The 25,072-nt window shown below is 44.0% G+C and overlaps 1 protein-coding gene across 2 annotated transcripts in view; it reads left to right on the top strand.

The window, feature by feature from the left end:
• The window catches only part of zmym2 (zinc finger, MYM-type 2), a 119,356-nt gene that overhangs the window by 13,796 nt on the left and 80,488 nt on the right, over positions 1–25,072 (top strand). Inside the window, exons 1-2 of one of the 2 annotated variants that reach the window (XM_078402452.1) lie at positions 2,602–2,685; positions 8,450–9,550. In XM_078402452.1, the coding sequence (XP_078258578.1) occupies positions 8,497–9,550 (1,054 nt within the window). In that variant the 5' untranslated portion in view covers positions 2,602–2,685; positions 8,450–8,496. Of the gene's footprint in view, positions 1–2,601; positions 2,686–8,449; positions 9,551–25,072 lie in introns of those variants that run through there. The other variant, XM_078402451.1, reaches the window with a different exon arrangement.

The following is a 25,072-nucleotide window of genomic DNA, read 5'->3' as shown; positions in this document are numbered from 1 at the left end:
GCTTTTATAGCTCCTTTTAATATCTATTGGTAATTGCTTCGTTACATACGCAGAACAATTAGGGGCCGGTGTGTAGGAGCCATTTACGCTTGATTTAGTTACTGTCATTGTATTATGGCTATGTTTAATATTTCTAGTTTCTGGCTTTTTTGCATGCTTGTGGGTGTGATTTGATACGTAATGGGGAGTGTCCACATCAGAGGACGCTAGCGTAGCGACAGAGATTGTGGGTCAGTTTAATCTCAGAGGATGGAGAGAATAGTTTTTTACCACACTCATGTCTGCCACACTCGCGCCAGCTACACTCACAAGGACCACACGGTAACGACTACACGATTTTTACTGTATTGCTTGAAGAAGAAATGGTTGATAAGAACAAAAAGTTATGAATTACTCTTTTGAATTGTGCTACTTTAATAAAGACCAATTAATCAAGAAACAGCGTTTGGAAGATTCGTTTTTGTTATCTCAAAGTGCGGTGTGTGCGTAAACTATACCTCCATTCCATCCCCGAGAAGTATTGTCAAGCTAAGTCAAGTTTATTTGTCACATGCACATACACGATGTACAATGAAATGAAAGTGGCAATGCCTGCAGATTGTGCAAAAAAAAAATTACAATTACAGCATATAAATTAAAATTAATACAGAAAAGAAAATTTAGTCCCTGGAGTTATAATAGTTAACAGTCCTGATGGCCTGTGGGAAGAAACTCCGTCTCATCCTCTCTGTTTTCCCAGCATGACAGCAGAGGCGTTTGCCTGACCGTAGCAGCTGAAACAGTCCGTTGCTGGGGTGGTAGGGGTCCCTCATAATCTTGCTTGCTCTTGATCTGCACCTCCTGATGTATAGGTCCTGCAGGGGGGGCGAGTGTAGTTCCCATGGTGCGTTCGGCACTACTCTCTGCAGGGCCCTCCTGCTCTTCCAGCTGGGCAGAGCTGTTCCAAAACCAGACTGATGTTGCCGGACAGGATGCTCTCTACAGCCCCAGAGTAGAAGCATTGAAGGATCCTCAGAGACACTCTGAATTTCCTCAGCTGTCTAAGGTGGTAAAGGCGCTGCTTTGCCTTACCCACTAGTGCGGCAATGTGTGTTGTCCATGTCAGATCCTCTTTGATGTGGACTCCCAGGTATTTAAAGCTGCTCACCCTATCCATTTATTTCCAGTGGTGTGTACGTCCTTGGATGTTGAGCACAAGTCCACAATCAGCTCCTTAGTTTTTTTTGACATTCGAGAGGGGGCTATTGTCCCGACACCAGAGTGCCAGATCAGCCACCTCCAACCGGTAGGCCTTCTCATCGTTGTCGGAGATCAAATGGCTATCAAAGTTGGACTTTGAGAAGGTACAGAAACTGCCATTACACAGGCCTTTTAAAATCTTTCAAATTTGCTGTTTTATTCTTTACCCATTCTAATCGAATCATCTTTCCACTTACACTCCTTGATTTATTTTTAGTTTAGTTTGGAGATACAGCACGGAAACAGGCCATTATGCCCATTGTGCCAACCAGTGATCCCTGCACATTAACACTATCCTACACACACTAGGGACAATTTTACCCATACACCAAGCCAATTAACCTACATACCTGTACGTCTTTGGAGTGTAGGAGGAAACCGAAGATCTCAGAGAAAATCCACGCAGGTCACAGGGAGAACGTACAAGCTCCATACAGACACCACACATAGCAACTCTACTGCTGTGCCATCGTGCCATGTAGTGCATTCAATTTTCAATTTGTCTGTAGCTGTTTTGTTTTTCTAGAGAGATGTGACTACTAATTAATAGTCTGTCTTCCAATGGCGCAATAGTATTTTATTGTCACGTGTACCTTAGTACAATGAAATTCTTTTTTTGCATGCAGTTTAGTGACAATCCTATTATACATTAGGCACAATCAAACTAATATCTCATACAAAGTCAGTCTGACATTTTTGTATCGTCTCTATCTCTAGATCCTTTATATATCATGAATTCCAGAACTTTGCATTGTACTCCAGGTGTGGCCTGACCACTGCAAGTGGACAGGATTTCTCAGTTCTTCATTTTTATCCCTTTTTAAAATCTAACTAGTCTTTACCTCTGGAAATTATTAAAAGTAGTTTTCCCTTTGTATTAACTACATGCTCAACTTGGTGCCATCTGCACATTTTAAGACTGGGCTTCCAGTTTCCTATTTCAAGTCACCATTACCAATTCCTGTTGGCCACCAACTCTTTCTAATTCTGTATTATAGACTGTTTTCTGCAAGTCATGGTAAGTTAACCAGGAATGTGTTTAAAATCTTGTTGATCATGATCTCTTCCGATTAGACTATATCAATAAAGGTTACTGAGTTTGCTTTTAGTAAGCTTGTCACCTTGTAAATTGACCCTCTTGGTGGAATTTTTAACTGCAGAAATGACCTTTTTGATAACTGCAGCACACCAACACATTTGGTAACAAATTAAAAATATTTGAAACATTGCCATTAATGTATCAAACTGACAGAGGGTGACATTTACAACAGTGTTACTTTGAGGTTCTTTGTATTGGTACACTTTAAGGATTTTGTTTGTAGAAAGACAAAAATGTGTGCCTAATACAATTTTTTTTTTTAAGAACTGCAGATGCTTGTAAACTAAAACAAAATAATGTGAGAAAAAACTCAACAGTCCAGGAAAGAGAAATGGTCAACATTTAAGGTCTGACCCTTGTACTATAATTTTCCATTCCATCTTCTAATAAACTTCAGTAATCACTGCATTCTTAATTTGCCATGTCATCTAATTTGTAATTTTCAAGATTTAATATTACCTTAATACCAAAAAATGGTAATATTAAATCTTGAAAATCAGCTGCCTGGCTGCCTCCTCTGCCTGCATGTCCTCAGCTCCCTATTAACCCTTGGGCTGCTTAGCTTCCTCGGTCCTCCTCATAGGCCATGCTCTGGATCAGCCTGTTGTGCCTGTTGTGACGTTTTGGTCTGCTAGCCCGCAGTTGCCGGCTAACTTCTCCGGGCTCTGTGCTCCTTCGCTCCTGCCTGGCATGGCACTGAGGTACTTCGCTGCGAGGCTGCTCCAGCTCAACAACCACTCTACTCCGCCATGCATCTCTGCCATCATCAACCACGGACTTCTACGACGACCCAGATACATCCACAGAGGCTCCGGTCGCAAGTTTGCTTACTCCCAGACCGGTCACTCCATCCCCGCACTCTGGTCAGCTGAGCGGACTTCTACTCGTCGATTTCGTCATCACAATAACGCACACGAGCGCGCCCCCTGTCTGCAAGCCCTGGCAAAATCACCCGTGTCCATCCACACCATACAAAGCAACATGAAGCTCACTCTGTTCAATATCCGGTCCCTCAACAATAAAAGCCACATTCTGAATGACTTCATTCTGGACAATAAACTGGACTTCCTCTGTTTGACTGAAACCTGGCAACAACCTCTGGATTACCTCTCACTCAACCTCACTACACCCAACGGATACTCCTACATCAATAAACCACGCTCGGAGGGCCGAGGTGGTGGGATTGCCGTAATACACCGACAGGACTTCAAGATCAGCCTCATCTCCATCTCATCTGCATCTCATCTGCTCCTTCATTTGAACACCTGGCTTTCAAACTCTCTGGCCACACACAACTAGTCATGGCAGTTGTCTACCGCCCTCCCAAACCACACCCATCATTCCTTTCTGACTTCTCCGACTTTCTGACCCAGTTCTGTTCTCTCTCCCCCTCAATCCTCCTCCTCGGTGATTTCAACATCCACATGGACTCCACTGACTCCACAATAACCGCTGACTTCACTGAAATACTCAACTGCTTTAACCTCGCTCAACACGTCAATTTTCCCACCCATAACCGTGGGCACATTCTGGACCTTGTCTGCTCCACTGGACTAAATCTACATCACCTCTCTGGCTCCGACCCCACCCTCTCCGATCACTTAGCCATCACCATGTCCGTCAACATTCCCACCCCAGCTCCAAGGCAAAAACGCAAAATCAACTTCCGTAAGCTGAACTCTGTTTCACCTACCTCGCTCTCATCCTCCCTCTCTGAAAAAATCTCCGCCTCTCCCTTCGTTGACCTCCACAGCCCCTCTGACCTCACTGACTACTACAACCACACTCTCTCCTCTTGCCTCGACCAGCTTGCACCTATAAAAACCAAAACAGTTTCCTTCGCCCACTCTGCTCCCTGGTTTACCCCTGAACTCCGCATGATGAAAACCCATGCCCGCCAACTTGAAAGACTCCGCAACAAAACAGGTCTCACAATTCACTCCCAAGCCTACAAAGACCACCTGCAGCAATACAAAGATGCCCTCTCCCACGCCCACTCCACCTACTACTCTCAAATAATTCACTCTGGCTCCGGAAACCCAAAAGCACTCTTCTCTACAATAAACAAACTCCTCAGCCCCCTGGACACCATCTCCCAGTCATTCACAGTTGACAAATGCACCTCTTTCCTTTCATTCTTCCAAAGCAAAATAGACAGCATCTACAACACCTTAACCACCAACGCACCTGTTCCCCCTCAAACCACCTGCTCCCCCTTATCCTGTCAACCCCTGCCTCAGTTCTCCCCAGTCTCCGCCACCGACCTCTCTGACCTCTTCACAGGAATAAAAACTGCCACCTGCTCTCTGGACCCCATCCCCTCCAGCTTTGTCAAGGCCTGCCTTCCTGCTCTCTCTCCACTTATCACTGCAACAATAAATTCCTCCCTGTCCACTGGCATCGTCCCGCCATCCCTCAAAATCGCTGCTGTCACTCCCATTCTGAAAAAACCTGGACTCAACCCTGACACCCCAAACAACTTCAGACCAATCTCCAATCTACCCTTTCTGTCCAAAGTTTTGGAACGCGCTGTAGCTTCTCAACTCAAATATCACTTCTCTACCAATAACCTGTATGAAACTTTCCGATCCGGATTCCGCTCCAACCACAGTACTGAAACTTTGCTCCTCAAAATCACCAACGACCTTTTCCTCTCCTCTGACGCTGGCAACCTCAACATCCTCATCCTACTTGACCTCAGCGCCGCCTTTGACACCATAAATCACTCCATTCTCCTCACCCGACTTGAAACCTTTAACATCACCGGCACAGCCCTATCCTGGATCAAATCTTACCTCTCCGACAGGCACCAGTTCATCTCCATTAACAACTGTAAATCCCCCACCGCTCCCCTCCCCCAAGGTGTCCCCCAAGGCTCAGTCCTTGGCCCCCTCCTCTTCATCCTCTACCTGTTCCCCCTTGGTCAATTAATCCGCCGTCATGGTCTCAACTGCCACTGCTTTGCCGATGATATCCAGCTCCTCATCTCCACCAAGTCAATCTCCACCACCACACACTCTACACTGACAAACTGCATCACTGAAATAAAATCTTGGCTGCAATCAAATTTCCTCAAACTCAACTGCAACAAATACGAAATCATCATCATTGGTCCAAAAACGCTCACCAAATCCACCCAAAACTTCTTCCTCAATATTGATGGTCTCCCAGTATCCACCTCCCCTCACATCCGGAATCTTGGAATCATCTTTGATCAAACCCTCTCCTTCGACAAACACATCAAACAAACACATCAAACAAACACATCACCAAGACAGCCTTCTTCCACCTCAAAAACATCGCCCGTCTACGTCCATCCCTCTCCTCCACAGCTGCAGAAACCCTCATCCACGCCTTCATCACCTCCCGTCTGGACTACTGCAACAGCCTCCTCTATGGCTCACCCCCAAAAATCATCAGTAAACTTCAATACATTCAAAACTCCGCTGCCCGTCTCCTCACCCACTCCCCAATCCGTGACCATATCACCCCTGTCCTTTACAAGCTCCACTGGCTCCCCATCCCCCAGAGAATCCAGTACAAAATCCTCCTCATGACCTACAAAGCCCTCCATAACCTGGCCCCATCCTACCTGACTGACCTCCTCCACAGATACACTCCCACCTCCACCCTCCGCTCTGCTGCTGCCAACCTCCTGTCGTCCCCCCCCCGTCCCCCCCATCCGGACCAAACTCAGATCCTGGGGGGACAGGGCTTTCTCCATCGCTGCTCCCACCCTCTGGAACTCACTACCCCAAACCGTCAGAGACTCCTCCTCACTCACCACATTCAAAACAACACTGAAGTCTCACCTGTTCAGCACTGCCTTCAACCATTGACCGTCACCTCACCTTCTGTCTCCTTTTTCTGTTTGTTTACTTATTTATCTATTTATTTTCTTCTCTATGTTCTAGTAATCCCTGTAAAGCGTCTTTGAGTGTTTGAAAAGCGCTATATAAATGTAATGCATTATTATTATTATTATTATATGTACCGACCATAGGCCTGTAAACACGTTGGTGTTCATTGATAACATGTAATGAACTAAAAATAAAAAAATCAACAAGTTAATAACCCCAATGCAACCAAGCTCAAAGTCCTTAATGCAGCCAAGACAATTGGTAGTTCATAGTTAAGTTGGTGTTTTCCAGTGATCAAGAACCATCAAGAGATGGTTGTCGGGAAGAAGCTGTTTTTGAACCCAGAGGTCAGGTTTTCAGACTCCTGTTCCTTCTTCCCGATGGTATGTGTGAAATGAGAGTGTGGCCAGGGTGGTATGGGTCTTATATGCTGGCTGTTTTTTTGAGCCAACATTTTTAAGAACATTGCTGGCGCACTGCACATTTCTCCTGTGCAGTTTTTTTGGGTGTTCTGCAGCATTTGCTTTGTTCTAATACATCCATTTTCATTATAACTCTTGCGTTTTATGAACTCCAATATGGAGGTCCATCTGTACCAAATAGCTATCTGGACTCGTTTGCAGTTCTGCTGCTTGTATTGTTGTTTTGTCTTTCCAATAATTGTTTAACATCTTTCAAATGTGAGATTCTTATTATTTAATGTAGGTTCAGCTGAGTAAACTTTACTGCCTTTTTCTTCCTGTCGCTTTTGTACAATTGTTATTTGTGTGTTCACGAAAAATACAGCATGATCTTGGTAATGGGTTCCTTGACCCTATAGACCTGTGAAAGAAAAGAATACATAAAAGTCAAAGAGCATGCCCCTTAGCGTGGAAGACAGGATAAAGATGCTAAACGTATCACTGATATGAAGCCAGATAATGAACAACAGAAATCTGAATTTGAAAGATCATTCTTATTTCTTGAACTAGGTTAACCTATAAATGTTTTTTCCAGTGCCTGACCAGAATCTGCAGTTCCTTGTGTGTCCCATTTTTTTTCAACCCTTTTTAAAATAATGATTCCTTTTGTTAATTATAGTATCATACGGCATGGAAACAGACCCAACATCCCTACTTGTCCTTGTCGACCAAGATGCCCCATCTACAATTGTCATTCCAGCTCACATTTGTCCCATATTCCTTTAAACCTTTCCTATCCGTGTTAGAAAACGTGTAACCATTTTATTCCTGGGGCCATGATTTTCAGATTAGTTGTTAAAATAACCTAAAAAGAGAAACATATGGGCTCCTTTTTCCTCCATCTGTCGTCGCACAGGTTTTACTTTTGTCCTAGTGTCAATTTGTTAAAGTAGTATTGGTTTGCATTGACCAGTTGTAAAGGTTTCGCTGCCCCTGCTGATTTAGATTTAGAGATACAGCGCGGAAACAGGCCCTTCATCCCACCGAGTCCGCGCCGCCCAGCGATCCCCACACATTAACACTATCCTACACACACTAGGGACAATTTTTACATTTACCCAATTAACCTACATTCCTGTACGTCTTTGGAGTGTGGGAGGAAACCGAAGATCTCGGAGAAAACCCACGCAGGTCACGGGGAGAACGTACAAACTCCGTACAGACGGCGCCTGTAGTCAGGATCGAACCTGAGTCTCCGGCGCTGCATTCGCTGTAAGGCAGCAACTCTACCGCTGCGCCACTGTATCGTTAGTTCATTTTTATTCAAAGATCTTTTATTGTCACATGTACCGATTAAGGTACAGTGATATGCGAATTACCATGCAGCCATACGAAAAAAAAGCAACAAGACACACAACTACATAAAAGTTAACATCAACATCCACCACACTGGATTCCCCTCATTCCTCACTGATGGAAGGCAAAAAAAAGTCCAATCTACTTCCTCTTTATTCTCCCGTAGTCGGGGCGGTTGAATATTCATTGTGTATATTGTGGAATCATCAAATACAGCAGTACGTATTCTGTTATTTTTGATCCAGAAGCAAAGTAAAGAATTTTAATGGACTTCTTGGATTTTTAAGCATGCACGCTGTTGCATTTACAAAAATGTTATTGGTGGAAAGGTACATATTCCATAATGTTATTTGATATATGAATAGATTGATATATTGAGGCATTGAATAAATTTTGGTTGGAAATCAAGAAATTTTTTCACCTGAACTGTTTACATTTAAAACTGTATAGATAATTCCTTTCATTATATAATTAACACTTTCTTTTTATTGCAGCTGATACTTGAGACATGAACATTGAGAATTATTGAGAAGCTGTAGAAATGACTTCAACACCGGAAGACAATTATATTAGTCAACAGAAATACTTTGCAATTGGAGGAGTGCATGGCGATCTTAATATGTCAACCGCAGTTTCAAATGCAGCCATGACCTTTGATGGCTCACAAAATTTGAGCAATCTTCTCAAAGCTAACTCTGATAACTCCCGGTGGAAGCCAGTAGAAGACAAAAGAACCTGTTCCCAGAATCAGAAGGATGGTGAAGATGACGATGATGTTGTTTTCATTGAACCTTCCCAATCTATAAATTGTTCTTCAGCCTTGCACACAAGTAAAAATAGTGTCTCACTCGCAGTGTTGCAAAATCCAGAATCTATAGGAAGTGAAATGAACCTATCGCTGCCACCAATAGGAAAAGATTTTGTGTCTTCGGTGGAGCCCATCATTATTGATGATGAAGAAGAAGGAAATCCTGAGCAAGGAAAAGCTGGCAATATTAGCACATCTGGGAGGTGTGATGAAAGTAATGGATTTGGTGAACCAACTGAAATTGATTTTGCAACATCTGACTTGGGCAGTCAAAAAGTTGGTTTACATAATATCGATGTCCAGTACATTGATAATCAGAGTTTACTTTGTACTACAAGTTTCGAGAATAACAATTTAAATTGGGATGATAGAACAGGAATAAAGGAAGTTGACTTGAATGAATGCCATTCTTTGCACACAACATTGCTTTCAAATCCCAGGAGAGAAAATATCTTATTGACAAATGGAGGAGAAGCATTAAATCATGGTATAAGTACTGAGCCTGACTCTGAGATACAGATAACCTGTGTCACCACTTTAGATGCCAGTTCAAAGACAGTCATAAATGAACCACCAGCGCAGCATTCTGGGGGAATGGATTTAGATTTAATGATTTGCAATGTAACATCGCTTCAAGATCAGAAATTTGAAGGTGTCGATGAGGGAGTTCAGAAACAAGCTTTTCAAGCTGGCATGGGAGCTTCTAACTCTGATAATATTATGGATGCTGTTGGAGATGGATTTTTGAATGGAGAGTCTATGCTTTTGACATCACAACATAAACTTGGTGAGTACTTTGTTAAATAAGTGTGTGCTCAAAGATGAACATCTTACAAATACTCGAATCGTGAATTGGTAAACATCTGTTTCAGCAGTTAATGATTGAGTTTAAAGTAAAATCTAAGGTTCAAAGTACGATTTAAGGTTCAAAGACGGAACCAAACAGATGAGGAAACTGGGTTTCATTGCACCTGAAAATAGTTGCAGGTTGTAGGTTAGATCTAATATTTACAAGATGTGGCCAGATGGAAATCCAGGTAATGGTCAGAAAAGGGCGAATATTCTACTGCGGAGCAAAAGGCACCATATGAATGTTAAAATGTTGTTTAGGGTTTGTACCCAATTGTTTGATGGATGGGAAATGTTGGGATATTAAATGCTGGTTGTGGAATGTGTAGGAAGGAACTGCGGATGCTGGTTTAAACCGGAAATAGACACACAAACCTGGAATAGCAGTGGGTCAGATAGCATCTCTGGAGAAAATGGACAGGTGATGTTTCGGGTCGAGACCCTTCTTCAGACTGAGAGTCAGGGGAAAGGAAGATGAGAGATATAGACTGATATAGAACAAATGGAAGATCAGGGATATTGTCGGTGTCCCTGATGACTTCGTGTGCAGGAAGTGTGTCCAGCTGCAGCTCCTGGCAGACCGCATTGAACGGTTGGAGCTGCGGTTGGATTCATACTGGAGCATCCACGATGCTGAGAAGGTCATGAATAGCATGTACAGTGAGTTGGCCACACCGCAGGTAAAAGATAAGCGGAAGAAAGGGAAAGGGTGGCCACTAACCAGCGTAGCAGTAGGCAGGTAGTGCAGGAGTCCCCTGCGGTCATCTCCCTCCTAAACAGATATACCATTTTGGATACTTTTGGGGAGATGGCTCATCAGGGGAAGGCAGCAGCAGCCAAGTTCATGGCACCGTGGGTGGCTCTGCGGCAAAGGAGGGGAGGAAAAAGAGTGGAAGGGCTATAGTAATGGGATTCAATTGTAAGGGGAATAGATAGGCGTTTCTGCGGCCGCAAGCGAGACACCAGGATGGTATGTTGCCTCCCTGGTGCAAGGGTCAGGGATGTCTCTGAGCGGCTGCAGAACATTCTGGAGGGGGAGGGTGAGGGTGAACAGCCAGTTGTCGTGGTGCACATTGGCACCAACGATCTAGGTAAAAAAACGGGATGAGGTCCTACAAGGTGAATTTAGGGAGCTAGGAGATAAACTTAAAAGTAGGACCTCAAAGGTAATAATCTCTGGATTACTACCAGTGCCACGTGCTAGTCAGAGTAGAAATAGGAGGATATTTCAGATGAATACGTGGCTTGAAAAATGGTGCAAGGGGGAGGGATTCAAATTTCTAGGACATTGGAACCAGTTCTGGGAGAGGTGGGACCAGTACAAACAGGACGGTCTGCACCTGAGCTGGAATGGAACCAATGTCCTTGGGGGAGTGGTTGCTAGTGCTGTCGGGGAGGATTTAAACTAATGTGGCAGGGGGATGGGAGCATGAGCAGAGAGACAGAGGGGTGTAAAATGAGGGTAGAAGCAATAGGTAGCAAGGTGAAAAGTAAAAGTGGCAGGCAGACAAATCCAGGGCAAAAATCAAAAAGGGCCACTTTTCATAATTGTATAAGGGGTAAGAGTGTTGTAAAAACAAGCCTGAAGGCTTTGTGTCTCAATGCAAGGAGCATTCGTAATAAGGTGGATGAGTTGAATGTGCGGATAGTTATTAATGAATATTATATAGTTGGGATTACGGAGACATGGCTCCAGGGTGACCAAGGCTGGGAGCTGAACATCCAGGGATATTCAATATTCAGGAGGGATAGACAGAAAGGAAAAGGAGGTGGGGTAGCGTTGCTGGTTAGAGAGGAGATTAACGCAATAGAAAGGAAGGACATTAGCTTGGAGGATGTGGAATCGATATGGGTAGAGCTGCGAAACACTAAGGGGTAGAAAACGCTAGTGGGAGTTGTGTACAGGCCACCTAACAGTAGTAGTAGAGTTGGGGATGGCATCAAACAGGAAATTAGAAATGCGTGCAACATAGGTAAAACAGTTATAATGGGTGACTTCAATTTACATATAGATTGGGTGAATCAAATTGGCAGAGGTGCTGAGGAAGAGGATTTCTTGGAATGTATGCGGGATAGGTTTCTAAACCAACATGTAGAGGAACCAAAGAGAGAGCAGGCTATTCTAGACTGGGTATTGAGTAATGAGGAAGGGTTAGTTAGCAGTCTTGATGTGCGTGGCCCCTTGGGCAAGAGTGACCATAATATGGTTGAGTTCTTCATTAGGATGGAGAGTGACTTAGTTAATTCAGAAACAACGGTTCTGAACTTAAAGAAAGGTAACATTGAGGGCATGAGACGTGAATTGGCAATTGATTCTTAAACGGTTGACGGTGGATATGCAATGGAAGGCATTTAAAGACCGCATGGATGAACTACAACAATTGTTCATCCCAGTTTGGCAAAAGAATAAATCGGGGAAGGTAGTGCATCCGTGGCTAACAAGGGAGATTAGGGATAGTATCAAAACAAAAGATGAAGCGTACAAATTAGCAAGAAAAAGTAGCCTACCAGAGGACTGGGAGAAATTCAGAGCCCAGCAGAGGAGGACAAAGGGCTTAATTAGGAAAGGGAAAATAGATTATGGAAGAAAACTGGCAGGGAACATAAAAACTGACTGCAAAAGCTTTTATAGATATGTGAAGAGAAAAAGATTAGTTAAAACAAATGTAGGTCCCTTGCAGTCAGAAACGGGTGAATTGATCATGGGGAACAAGGACATGGCAGACCAATTGAATAACTACTTTGGTTCTGTCTTCACAAAGGAAGACATAAATAATCTGCCGGAAATAGCAGGGGACCGGGGGTCAAATGAGATGGAGGAACTGAGTGAAATCCAGGTTAGTCGGGAAGTGGTGTTAGGTAAATTGAATGGATTAAAGGCCGATAAATCCCCAGGGCCAGATAGGCTGCATCCCAGAGTGCTTAAGGAGGTAGCCCCAGAAATAGTGGATGCATTAGTGATAATTTTTCAAAACTCTTTAGATTCTGGAGTAGTTCCTGAGGATTGGAGGGTAGCTAATGTAACCCCACTTTTCAAAAAGGGAGGGAGAGAGAAAACGGGGAATTACAGACCAGTTAGTCTAACATCGGTAGTGGGGAAAATGCTAGTCAGTTATTAAAGATGGGATAGCAGCACATTTGGAAAGTGGTGAAATCATTGGACAAAGTCAGCATGGATTTATGAAAGGTAAATCATGTCTGACGAATCCTATAGAATTTTTCGAGGATGTAACTAGTAGAGTGGATAAGGGAGAACCAGTGGATGTGTTATATCTGGACTTCCAGAAGGCTTTCGACAAGGTCCCACATAAGAGATTAGTATGCAAACTTAAAGCACACGGTATTGTAGGTTCAGTATTGATGTGGATAGAGAACTGGCTGGCAGACAGGAAGCAAAGAGTAGGAATAAACGGGTCCTTTTCAGAATGGCAGGCAGTGACTAGTGGGGTCAGTGCTGGGACCCCAGCTATTTACAATATATATTAATGATTTGGGCGAGGGAATTGAATGTTTGCCGATGACATGAAGCTAGGGGGCAGTGTTAGCTGTGAGGAGGATGCTAGGAGGCTGCAATGTGACTTGGATAGGTTAGGTGAGTGGGCAAATGCATGGCAGGTGCAGTATAATGTGGATAAATGTGAGGTTATCCACTTTGGTGGCAAGAACAGGAAAGCAGGCTATTATCTGAATGGTGGCCGATTAGGAGAAGGGGAGATGCAACGAGACCTGGGTGTCGTGGTACACCAGTCATTGAAAGTAGGCATGCAGGTGCAGCAGGCAGTGAAGAAAGCGAATGGTATGTTGGCATTCATAGCGAGGGGATTTGAGTATAGGAGCAGGGAGGTTCTGCTGCAGTTGTACAGGGCCTTGGTGAGACCACACCTGGAGTATTGCGTACAGTTTTGGTCTCCTAATCTGAGGGAAGACATTCTTGCCATAGAGGGAGTACAGAGAAGGTTCACCAGATTGATTCCTGGGATGGCAGGACTTTCATATGAAGAAGGACTGGATAGACTCGGCTTGTACTCGCTGGAATTTAGAAGATTGAGGGGGGATGTTATAGAAACTTACAAAATTCTTAAGGGGTTGGACAGGCTAGATGCAGGAAGATTGTTCCCGATGTTGGGGAAGTCCAGAACAAGGGGTCACAGTTTAAGGATAAGGGGGAAGTCTTTTAGGACCGAGATGAGAAAGTTTTTTTTCACACAGAGAGTGGTGAATCTGTGGAATTCTCTGCCACAGAAGGTAGTTGAGGCCAGTTCATTGGCTACATTTAAGAGGGAGTTAGATGTGGCCCTTGTGGCTAAAGGGATCAGGGGGTATGGAGAGAAGGCAGGTATGGGATACTGAGTTGGACGATCAGCCATGATCATATTGAATGGCGCTGCAGGCTCAAAGGGCCGAATGGCCTACTCCTGCACCTATTTTCTATGTTTCTAAATGAATCAAAGATATGCAAAAAAGTAACTGATAAAGGGAACAGATCATTTTTGCTGTGGTATCACAAAATGCTGGAGTAACTCGGGTCAGGCAGCATCTGGGAGAGAGGGAATGGGTGATATTTCGGGTCGAGACCCTTCAGATTGATGTCGGGGGCGGGACAAAGAAAGGATATAGGTGAAGACAGGAAGACAGTGGGAGAACTGGGAAGGGGGAGGGGAAGAGAGAGACAGAGGAACTATCTAAAGTTGGAGAAGTCAATGTTCATACCGCTGGGCTGCAAGCTGCCCAAGCGAAATATAAGGTGCTGTTCTTCCAGTTTCCGGTGGGCCTCACTATGGCACTGGAGGAGGCCCATGACAGAAAGATCAGACTTGGAGTGGGAGAGGGAGTTGAAGTGCTGAGCCATCGGGAGATCAGGTTGGTTAAGGCGGACTGAGCGAAGGTGTTGAGCGAAACGATCGCCGAGCCTGCGTTTGGTCTCGCCGATGTAGAGAAGTTGACATCTGGAACAGCGGATACAATAGATGAGGTTGGAGGAGGTGCAGGTGAACCTCTGTCTCACCTGGAAAGACTGTTTGGGTCCTTGGATGGAGTTGAGGGGGAAGGTAAAGGGACAGGTGTTGCATCTCCTGCGGATGCAGGGGAAAGTGCCCGGGATGGGGGTGGTTTGGGTAGGAAGGGACGAGTGGACCAGGGAGGTACGGAGGGAACGGTCTCTGTGGAACGCAGAAAGGGGAGGAGATGGGAAGATGTGGCCAGTAGTGGGATCCCGTTGGAGGTGACGGAAATGTTGGAGGATGATTTGTTGGATACGCTGGCTGATAGGGTGGAAGGTGAGGACAAGGGGGATTCTGTCCTTGTTACGAATGGGGGGAGTGGGAGCAAGAGCTGAGCTGCGGGATGTAGAGGAGGCCCTAGTGAGAGCCCCATCTATAATGGAAGAGGGGAAGCCCCGTTTCCTGATGAATGAGGACATCTCTGATGCCCTAGTGTGAAACACCTCATCCTGGGCACAGATGCGGCATAGACGGGGGAATTGGGAGTAGGGGATAGTAGGGGAGCAGGAGACAGGGTGGGAAGAAATATTGTCCAGATAGCTGGGGGAGTCAGTGGGTTTGTAGTAAATGTCAGTCACTAGTCTGTCTCCCGTGATGGAGATGGTGGGATCCAGAAACGGTAGGGAGATGTCGGAGATAGTTCAAGTATATTTAAGAGCAGGATGGAAATTGGTGATGAAATTTATGAAGTCAGTGAGTTCTGCATGGGTACAAGAGGCAGCGTCAATGCAGCGGAGGTAGAGTTCGGGGATGGGGCCGGTGTACGTCTGGAACAGGGATTATTTGACGTACCCGACAAAGAGGCAGGCATAGCTATGGCCCATGCGAGTGCCCATAGCTATGCCTCTGGTTTGGAAGAAGTGGGAGGAGTCAAAGGAGAAGTTGTTAAGGGTAAGAACCAGCTCTGCTAGGCGGAGGAGAGTGTTAGTAGACGGGGATTGGCTGGTTCTACGGTCGAGGAAGAAACGGAGGGCTTCAAGCCCATCCTTGTGAGGGATGGAAGTGTAGAGTGACTGGACATCCATAGTAAAGATGAGGGAGTGGGGGCCTGGAAACCGGAAGTTATCGAGGAGACGGAGAGCATGTGAGGTATCTTGGACGTAGGTGGGGAGGGATTTGACCAGGGGGGGGTAGGATGAAGTCGAGGTAGGTGGGACATGAACAGGCAGAAACAATGGGTCTGCCAGGACAGTTCCAGGCCAGGCCAGGATTGCTAGCTGTGGCCTAGGTGAAAACGAGTTACAGAGACTCGATAAGACTACTTTGAAGTTAGTACATTGACTTGGGTGGGGGAGGGACGGAGGGAGAGGGGATGCAAGGGTTACTTGAAGTTAGAGAAATCAATATTCATACTACTAGGTTATAAGCTACCCAAAGGCAGCTCATTTCCTTTCCCCCTGACTCACCATCTGAAGAAGGGCCTCAACCTGAAACGTCACCTATTTCTTTTCTCCAGAGATGCTGTCTGACCCGCTGTGTTACTCCAGCTTTTTGTGTCTATCGCTGGTTGTAGAATGTCAGGTGGGAGAAACGTCTTAAATGTTGAATAGGACACTGAAGAGTTCTGAAGTGGATCATCCTTGTGGTGATGGAGGATGCTCTTTGAAATTCTGCTATACAACCTGCTATGTGAGCACAGATTCCAAAGCTCATTAAAAGCTTGGCAGTGGAGCTTAATACATGTTTCGTACCGAATTTCAGTGCCTTGATAGATTGAGGGTAAGCATGTGGCTTTTATGGGCCAGGTAATGAGTAGTTGTATATGTGAGTTTATATCGGTGGTATGATTCTGCTAACAAATCCTAGCCAGTCATTATGAAACGGCAATAGTTAAGGCTGAAGAACCTACTTTACTCTGAAGTGGAAGTTGGGGTGATAGCTCTGAGTAGTATTCTGTCTTTTTTTTATATAAGTATTCTGTCTTGGGTGTTTGTGAGAGCATAAAGAAACATTTAAAATACATTTCAATTAACTTTTATCATTGTCCTGAGAGCATGAGTTGATAGTAAGAGCCTGCAACTTTGTGCAGATTGAAATGGTTTTGCGCAGTTAACATTGCTTCCTTTCGGCAGACTTGTTCATTGATATAGCAGTCAACAAATTGGAGATGGGTTGGAATTTTTATTTTATTCGTTTACAGGATGTGGATGTCACTAGGGATGCTGCGTGCATTCTTTATCCCTTTATTGACCGTGACTAAAGAGGTAGGTAGCAGGCAACCAGTTGGTGGGTATGGAGTCGTATTTAGGTCGGACCAGGTAAGGATGGCAGATTTCCTTCCAGAAGGACCAATGATGGAGATGGGTTTTACTAAAACAAATAGTTTCATGGTTGCCACTGGCGAGACTAGCTTTTTGTTTTGTTCCAAACCTTTTTAAAAATTCCAGCTCTGGGTAGAATTAACTGTCTCGATCAATGGCCTCAAACTCTTGACACTCGGTTTACTACCAAAACCTCTAAGCTTGTAACAATATATCTCTCTTGAAAGCATCCAACGAACTGGCCTCCACTGCCTTCTGAGGCAGAGAATACCACACCTTCACCACTCTCTGACTGAAAAAGTTCTTCCTCATCTCCGTTCTAAATGGCCTACCCCTTATTCTTAAACTGTGGCCCCTTGTTCTGGACTCCCCCAACATTGGGAACATGTTTCCTGCCTCTAATGTGTCCAATCCCCTAATTATCTTATATGTTTCAATAAGATCCCCCCTCATCCTTCTAAATTCCAGTGTATACAAGCCTAATTGCCCCAGCCTTTCAACATACGACAGTCCCGCCATTCCGGGAATTAACCTAGTGAACCTACGCTGCACGCCCTCAATAGCAAGAATATCCTTCCTCAAATTTGGAGACCAAAACTGCACACAGTACTCCAGGTGCGGTCTCACCAGGGCCCGGTACAACTGTAGAAGGACCTCTTTGCTCCTATACTCAACTCCTCTTGTTATGAAGGCCAACATTCCATTGGCTTTCTTCACTGCCTGCTGTACCTGCATGCTTCCTTTCAGTGACTGATGCACTAGGACACCCAGATCTCGTTGAACATCCCCTCCTCCTAACTTGACACCATTCAGATCATAATCTGCCTTTCTATTCTTACTTCCAAAGTGAATAACCTCACACTTATCTACATTAAACTGCATCTGCCATGTATCCGCCCACTCACACAACCTGTCCAAGTCACCCTGCAGCCTTATTGCATCTTCCTCACAATTCACACTACCCCTCAGCTTAGTATCATTTTATGTTTATATTTAGGGATGTTGAGGTGTAATGAGCTGTGCCTAAATTAACTCCCCATGTAATTATCAAATAAACTTGTGTAATTAAATCATGATTTCCATTAAGCTTCAGTTTCACAATATAAAAGTTTATTGCAACTTCTTGCAATAATTTATTGCAACGTTAGGTTGTTTAAAAAGCTCAAACCTATGTACATTGAGAATCTTAAATATGATGTGCTGTTTCTGTACATAACAACTCTATTTCTTGTGCCACAATTTTATGAAGAAATTTTTGTTTATAGATATTTCACAGCTGAAAGCCAAAAGCCCAAGATTACAATGTTTTGTTCTGTTGATTAAGCAATACATCGAAATTTACTAAAGGTTTTGTCTATCATTTCTCCCATAAAATGTTCAAATTTCATGAACAGTTTTAAACTAAAGCCTTCAAAAGCCATTCCACAGAGAAATAATTCATTATACATGATTATTTGTAATGCCTTGACCTAGCTCAAAAGACCTTTGCCATCCCAAGGTACTTTTACCTCCCAAGATTGCAGTAATAAATACCACTAGTAAGCAAAGAATTGGATGAGTAATGTGCTTGAGGGTATGATTGTTATGCAGTTGGAACCTATTTTTCAAATACTTATAAAGTACTGGTCAAGCATTACTCCTTGCTTGCTTTCAGTATCCTGTCCTCCCAATCCTATCCCAAAATCCCATTCGTGCTTGTTAGACCTTGTGCGTTGCGATCTCAATGCTTTCAAACTCCTGGATTGTTATTAATGCTTCCAAATTACTGGGTTACCCTTCCATCTTTCCTGCTCAATCTTTAGAATTTTCTTCTTGGCATGTTGTCAAAGACACTTCGTATACTGCTCATATTTTTGACCAGATCTAATGGAGGAATAGCAGCTTAAATCTTAAAGGGACATTTCAGGTGATGATTCCCAACCATGATTTTATTGAATAGTAGAGCAACCTGAAGGGAGCTACTTCTGCTAAAAATTAGTATGTTCATATGTTCTTTGCTAACCACTTTTTTCACCCATCTATCTTGTCTCCTCCACACCCTCTTCTAAATATTTTCTATCAAGGGATGAAAGTAATCTGGCCAGTTGCCACTGGCTCTTCCCTTTCTCCTGCCCAAGTTCCAAATTAGCATATTTTTCCCTTCCTATCTGGTAGGACCCTGTAAATGCATCTTATCCAAACATCAGAGACTAATAACCCCATATCCTACCAAACTGCATCTACCCATCTTTCCTTTCTGGCGTAAGTAGGTAAAGTTAATACTTCTCATTGCAAACATTGATCATCTCCAAATGGAATTACCAATGCTCTCAAAGTTTCTTTCTATGTAATCTATCTCCTTAGATTCCACCCATTTTTTCCCTAATCTGCAACTATTTTATCTGCTTCCAATTTACTCAGAATAAATGGTGCAAAAGTGGAAGTGGTTAAGAGCTTCAAATTCCTTGGTGTTAATATTACCAACGATCTGTCATGGACTAACTACATTCATGCGGCAGCCAAGAAGGTACACTTCCTTGGGCATCTGAGGAAGTGTGGCATGTCTCCAATGACTCTTACAAACTTCTACAGATACGCTGTAGAAAGCATCCTGTCGGGTTACATCACAGCTTGATTTGGGAACAACTCTGCCCAAGGCTGCAAGAAGTTGCAGATGTAGTTAATCCATTATACAGACCTGATTCCACACCATTGACTCCATCCACCCATCACAATGCCTTTGAGAGCAGCTAACATAATCAAACACTTATTCCACCCCAGTCATTCCTCCCCCTCCCTGCTTGTGTCTGCCAAAAGGTTCAGAAGCTTGAAAGAATGCATTACCAAACTTGGGAACAGCTTATTCCCCTCTGTTCCCAGGCTTATGCACAATCCTTAGACGAGCTAGGGTGCTGTTTGATTCACCTGTACCACATTGTGGGCATTGGATTTTGTCTCTAGCTCTGATGCATTGCAATGCTGAGGACTATATTCTGCAATCTGTATCTTCCTCATTACTCTATCTTTTGTACTTGAGTTTGACTTGATTGTATTTATGTATAGTATTATCTCATCTGATTGAATAGTATGCAAAACAAGGCTTTTCATTGTACATTGATACACATGAGAATAATAAACATAAACCAGATTTCTTGTACCTTTTGATCACATTTGTGCTTTTATCATTGCAATAGCTGACTTTGATCAGTCACAAAGGACATTTCTGTGATTGTGACAAAGGTAAGCATTTGTTTCTTGGTCATATCGTTGTGTTCATAGTTGAAGTCAGATTACTCTGACTGCAGCACACCCTGCCTCCCCCCCAAAAACTAATTATCAGCGTTGACAAGGACAGCAGGTGGTTAGGAACACCATCCAAGTTCCGCATCATCCAGTATTGTGCTCCTACATTGTCACTGGGTGTAATCCCTGTTGCTCCTTACCCCAAATTCTTGTGTGAGTAGCTGCATTAGAAGGATTGCCATAGTTCAAGGCAGAAGGCTTGTCATCTGCAAAGCACAGTTAGAGATGTGTACTAACTGCTAACCGAGCCTGCAATGGCTGGAATCTTCCAGTTGAATATGACTTCATTCATGTGGTTCCCATTCCTACCAGGGCAAACGCACAAAACTACCAGCAATAGTTTTTCTTTTCCTGCCTTCACCAGTACCATTGTTCCCTAACTATCCATCTGTCGAGGCCGTCCTATTTATCTTCCCATGGGCAATATTAAATTAAAACTCTTAAAATAAAGATGCACTGTTTTACTTTGCAAGCTTGAAGCTTTTGGTGTCTCCATGATCTTAGATTATTTGCCTGGCACTGAAGATTAAATGCACAGAAAGGATCTAAAGTAATCAAGGACCACTTACACCAGAGTCATTCTTCCTCTCTTCCATCAGGTGGAAGATACAAAAGCTTGAAAGCATGTACTATTGCATCCAGAAACTGCTTCTTCCCCACTATTATAAGACTATTAAACTGATTTATCGTAAACAAGTGTGTTGCCCCAATCTAACTTGTTGTGGCCCTTGCACTATTATTTAATTTGTAGATATAGTACTATATTGTACACTAGTTTTCTCATTGCACTACCTGTTGTACGTGTATCGTTTGATTGTATTCGTCTATGCTTTTTGGCTGGATAAAATACACAAAACAAAATTAAATGCATTTCTGTACATGTGACAATAATAAACCAATATTAATAATGGTGGTCTTGGGTCAGTTTATCCCCTGCTAAAATTTTCACCATAGAGTCATGCAGCACATGTGGCCCAACCTGCCCATGCCAACTACGATGCCCCATCAACATTAGTCCCACCTCACTGTGTTTGGCTCATATCCCTCTAAACCTTTCCGAATGAGCTGTGAAAAAGGTGATTGGTTCGAGAGACTGGTCCATTCCATTGTTACCTCTAGAGTTGCTTACTCCATCCTATTTTTTTGGCTATATATTCTCAATTTATCTATCCCCTATAAATTATGTCATTTTGAACTATTATTACATATTATAGGAGTAGAATTAGGCCATTCAGTCCATCGTGTCCACGGTCATTCAATCATGGCTGATCTCTGCCTCCTACTTCCATTTTCCTGCCTTCTCCCCATAACCCTTGACACCTGTTCTAAGCAAGAATCTGTCTATCTCTGCCTTAAAAATATCCACTGACTTGGCCTCCACAGCCCTCTGTGGCAATGATTTCCACAGATTAACTACCCTCCGACTAAAAAGAAGTTCCTCTTCACCTCCTTTCTAAAAGAGCACCCTTTAATTCTGAGGCTATGACCTCAGGTCCTCGACTCTCCCACCAGTGGAAACATCCTTTCCACATCTACTCTATGCCATTCATTATTCTGTAAGTTTCAATGAGGTGTGTGTGTGTGCCCCTCAGCCTTCTAAACTCCTGTGAGTGGAGGCCCAGTGCTGTCAAATGCTCATCATATGCTGTAACTGGATCCAAGTTTGTATCAAATCATCTCAAAGTCTAATTCCTTGCTAATAATATAAAAGTGAACTATAGCAAATACTGAAAATCTAAATTAAAAGCGGTAAACGATGGAAGTACTCTGAGTCGGACATCATCTGTGAAGAGAGAAATTGAGAGAAACGTTAACTTTCCAGTTAATAAACTTGGATCAGGGAATTTCCTTATATCTTCCTGTCTGTAATTTCACCTAATCTTGTGATTCCTGGATATATCTGCTCTCGCTATTCTGATCTCGGGAACATAAAATTTTAATGGTTGCAAACAGGACTCGTGTCTGGAATTATCTTCTAAAATCTGTCATAGAGTGATATTGTGTGGAAACAGGCCCTTCGGCCCAACGTTCCAACTGCACTGTTCCCACCTGCCAGCATTTGGTTCAAGTCCTTCCAAACCTGTCCGATCCATGTACCTGTCTAACCGCTTCTTAAATGTTGGGATAATCCCTGTCCCAACAACTTCCTCTGGCAGCTTGTTCCATACATCCACCAACCTTTATGTGAAAAAGTTACCCTTCAGATTCCTATTGCATCTTTTCCCCTTCACCTTAAACTTATGTCCTCTGGTCCTCGATTCACCTACTCTGGGAAAGAGACTCTGTGCATTTACCCGATCTATTCCTCTCATGATCTTATACACCTTTACAAGATCACCCCTCATCCTCCTCAGCTCCAAGGGATAAAGTCCCAGCCGACTCAACCGCTGCTTATAGCTCAGACCCTCTAGACCTGGCAACATCCTCATAAATCTTCTCTGTACCCTTTCCAGCTTCACAACATCTTTTTTATAACATGGTTCCCAGAACTGAACACAATACTCTAAAATGCAGCCTCACCAATGCCTTATACAACTGCACCATGACCTCCCAACTTCTATACTCAATACTCTGGCTGATGAAGGCCAATGTGCCAAAAGCCTTTTTGACCACCCGATCTACCTGCGACTCCACCTTCAGGGAGCTATGCACCTGCACTCCAAGATCCCTTTGCTCTACATCACTACCCAAAGCCCTGCCATTCACTGTGTAGGTCCTGCCCATGTTAGACTTCCCAAATTGCATGACCTCACATTTTTTTCTACATTAAATTGCGTCAACCATTCCTCAGCCCACTTGGCCAATTGATCAAGATCCTGCTGCAATTTTTCACAACCATCGTCACTGTGCAAAACCACCCACTTTTGTATCATCTGTAAACCTGCTAATTTTGGCAAGTACGTTCTCATCCAAATGATTGATATAAATAACAAAAAGTAAAGGGCCCAGCATGGAACCCTGAGGCAAACCACTAGTCACAGGCCTCCAGTCCGAGAAGCAACCTTCCACCATCACCCTTGGCTTCCTTCCATGAAACCAATTTTCTATCCATTCAGCTATCTCTCCTTGGATCCCATGCGATCTAACCTTCCAGAGTAGCCTACCATGAGGAATCTTGTTGAATGCTTTACTAAAATCCATATATACAACATCTACAGCCCTGCCCTCATCGACCTTTTTGATCACGTATTCAAAAAACTTAATCACATTTGTGAGACACGACCTCCATGCTGACTATCCCTAATCAGCCCCTGTCCGTCGAAATGCCTGTATTTCCTATCCCTCAGAATACTCTAGTAACTTTCCAACTACTGATGTTAACCTCACTGGCCTATATTTCCCAGCATTTTCCCTGCAGCCCTTCTTGAATAAAGGAACAACATTTGCCACCCTCCAGTCGACTGGCGCCTCTCCTGTAATTAAAGACGACGTAAATTTCAATCAGGGCTCCTGCAATTTGCTCTCTGGTTTACCACAATGTCCTTGGATATATAAACATAGCACAAAAAGTAAGGACATTTGTGTTTGGTAGATTATTTCTTTGTTGTAACAATGCTTCTTGGCAATAAATCTTATACCGTTGGAAAGCCTGTTTATTTCCCTTTTAAATGGTGCCACATTTGTAAGGAACGTGCATTTGTGGGATGAGCAGCAGAGCTGAGTATATGGGTTGCGCCCATGAAAAATTTGCCAAATCTTCTCTGCCAATGCCAAACAGCTTATTCTGCTGTTGCTATTGACTCTTGTTTTGAGCTTCTGGTACCCCCAAGTGCTGACAATCAGGTGCCTGATTGGCACCTGATTGGCAGCATCTGTGAGCATGGGCCCTGCTACAGTGGTCAGTAGGTGTCTGCTCCAAGAATCGGCATGCCACGTTTGACTGATCTGGATAGGGCCCGTGCGATAGGGCAACTTCAAGCTGGTGTTCCGCAAAACCAAGTTGCGGCATTATTTGGAGTGAGCCCTAGTACCATCTCCAAAGTGAAGGCCAAGTTCCATATAACGGGGGATGTCAGAGACAGGCCACGAAGTGGGCGTCCCAAGAAGACGACACCCGAAGAAGTCCGTTTCCTCACCCTGTCAGCACTTAGGAACAGTAGGCTGTCTTCTACATATTTGCAGTTAAGGTTTGCAGGACGATATGGCCGACGGCTCTCTGCCCAGACAATTCGGAACAGACTGCACGCAGCCGATCTCCGGTCTCATTGGGCTGCCAGGAGGCCTGCCATGACTGCCCTTCACCGTCAGGCCCGTTTGCGCTGGTGTCGGCAGCACGTGCACTGGAACCTGAACATGTGGAGGAACGTTATGTTCAGCAATGAGTCCAGATTCTGCCTACGGCAGTTGGATCATAGGGTCAAAGTGTGGATAAGACGCGGAGAACGCTATGCTAATTGCTGCACCGATAGAGTAACATCTTTTGGTGGAGGCAGTGTGATGGTGTGGGGCGGCATCTCCCTCACTGGAAAAACGAGGCTTGTCATCATTGGAGGCAATCTCAATGCAGAGAGATATCGAGATGAGATTCTGCAACCAGTGGCAATCCCATATCTCCACAGTCTGGGACCGAACTCTATCCTCCAAGATGACAATGCTCGCCCCCACAGAGCAGGGTTTCTCAGAGACTACCTCCAGAATTTGGGAGTGGAGAGGATGGAATGGCCTGCCAGCAGTCCTGACCTCAACCCCATTGAACACTTGTGGGATCAGCTTGGGCGCGCTGTTCGTGCCAGAGTGACCAACACAACCACGTTGGCTGACTTGCTACAAATGCTGGTTGAAGAATGGGATGCCATCCCACAACAGTGTGTGACCAGGCTGGTGACCAGCATGAGGAGGAGGTGCCAGGCTGTTGTGGCTGTGTATGGTTCTTCCACACGCTACTCAGGCTCCTGTTTATTAAATGAATAAATTGTT

The sequence above is a fragment of the Rhinoraja longicauda genome, chromosome 7 (assembly GCF_053455715.1).
Source record: "Rhinoraja longicauda isolate Sanriku21f chromosome 7, sRhiLon1.1, whole genome shotgun sequence".
Classification (NCBI taxonomy): domain Eukaryota; kingdom Metazoa; phylum Chordata; class Chondrichthyes; order Rajiformes; family Arhynchobatidae; genus Rhinoraja; species Rhinoraja longicauda.
This window is presented reverse-complemented; position numbering and strand designations above follow the sequence as displayed.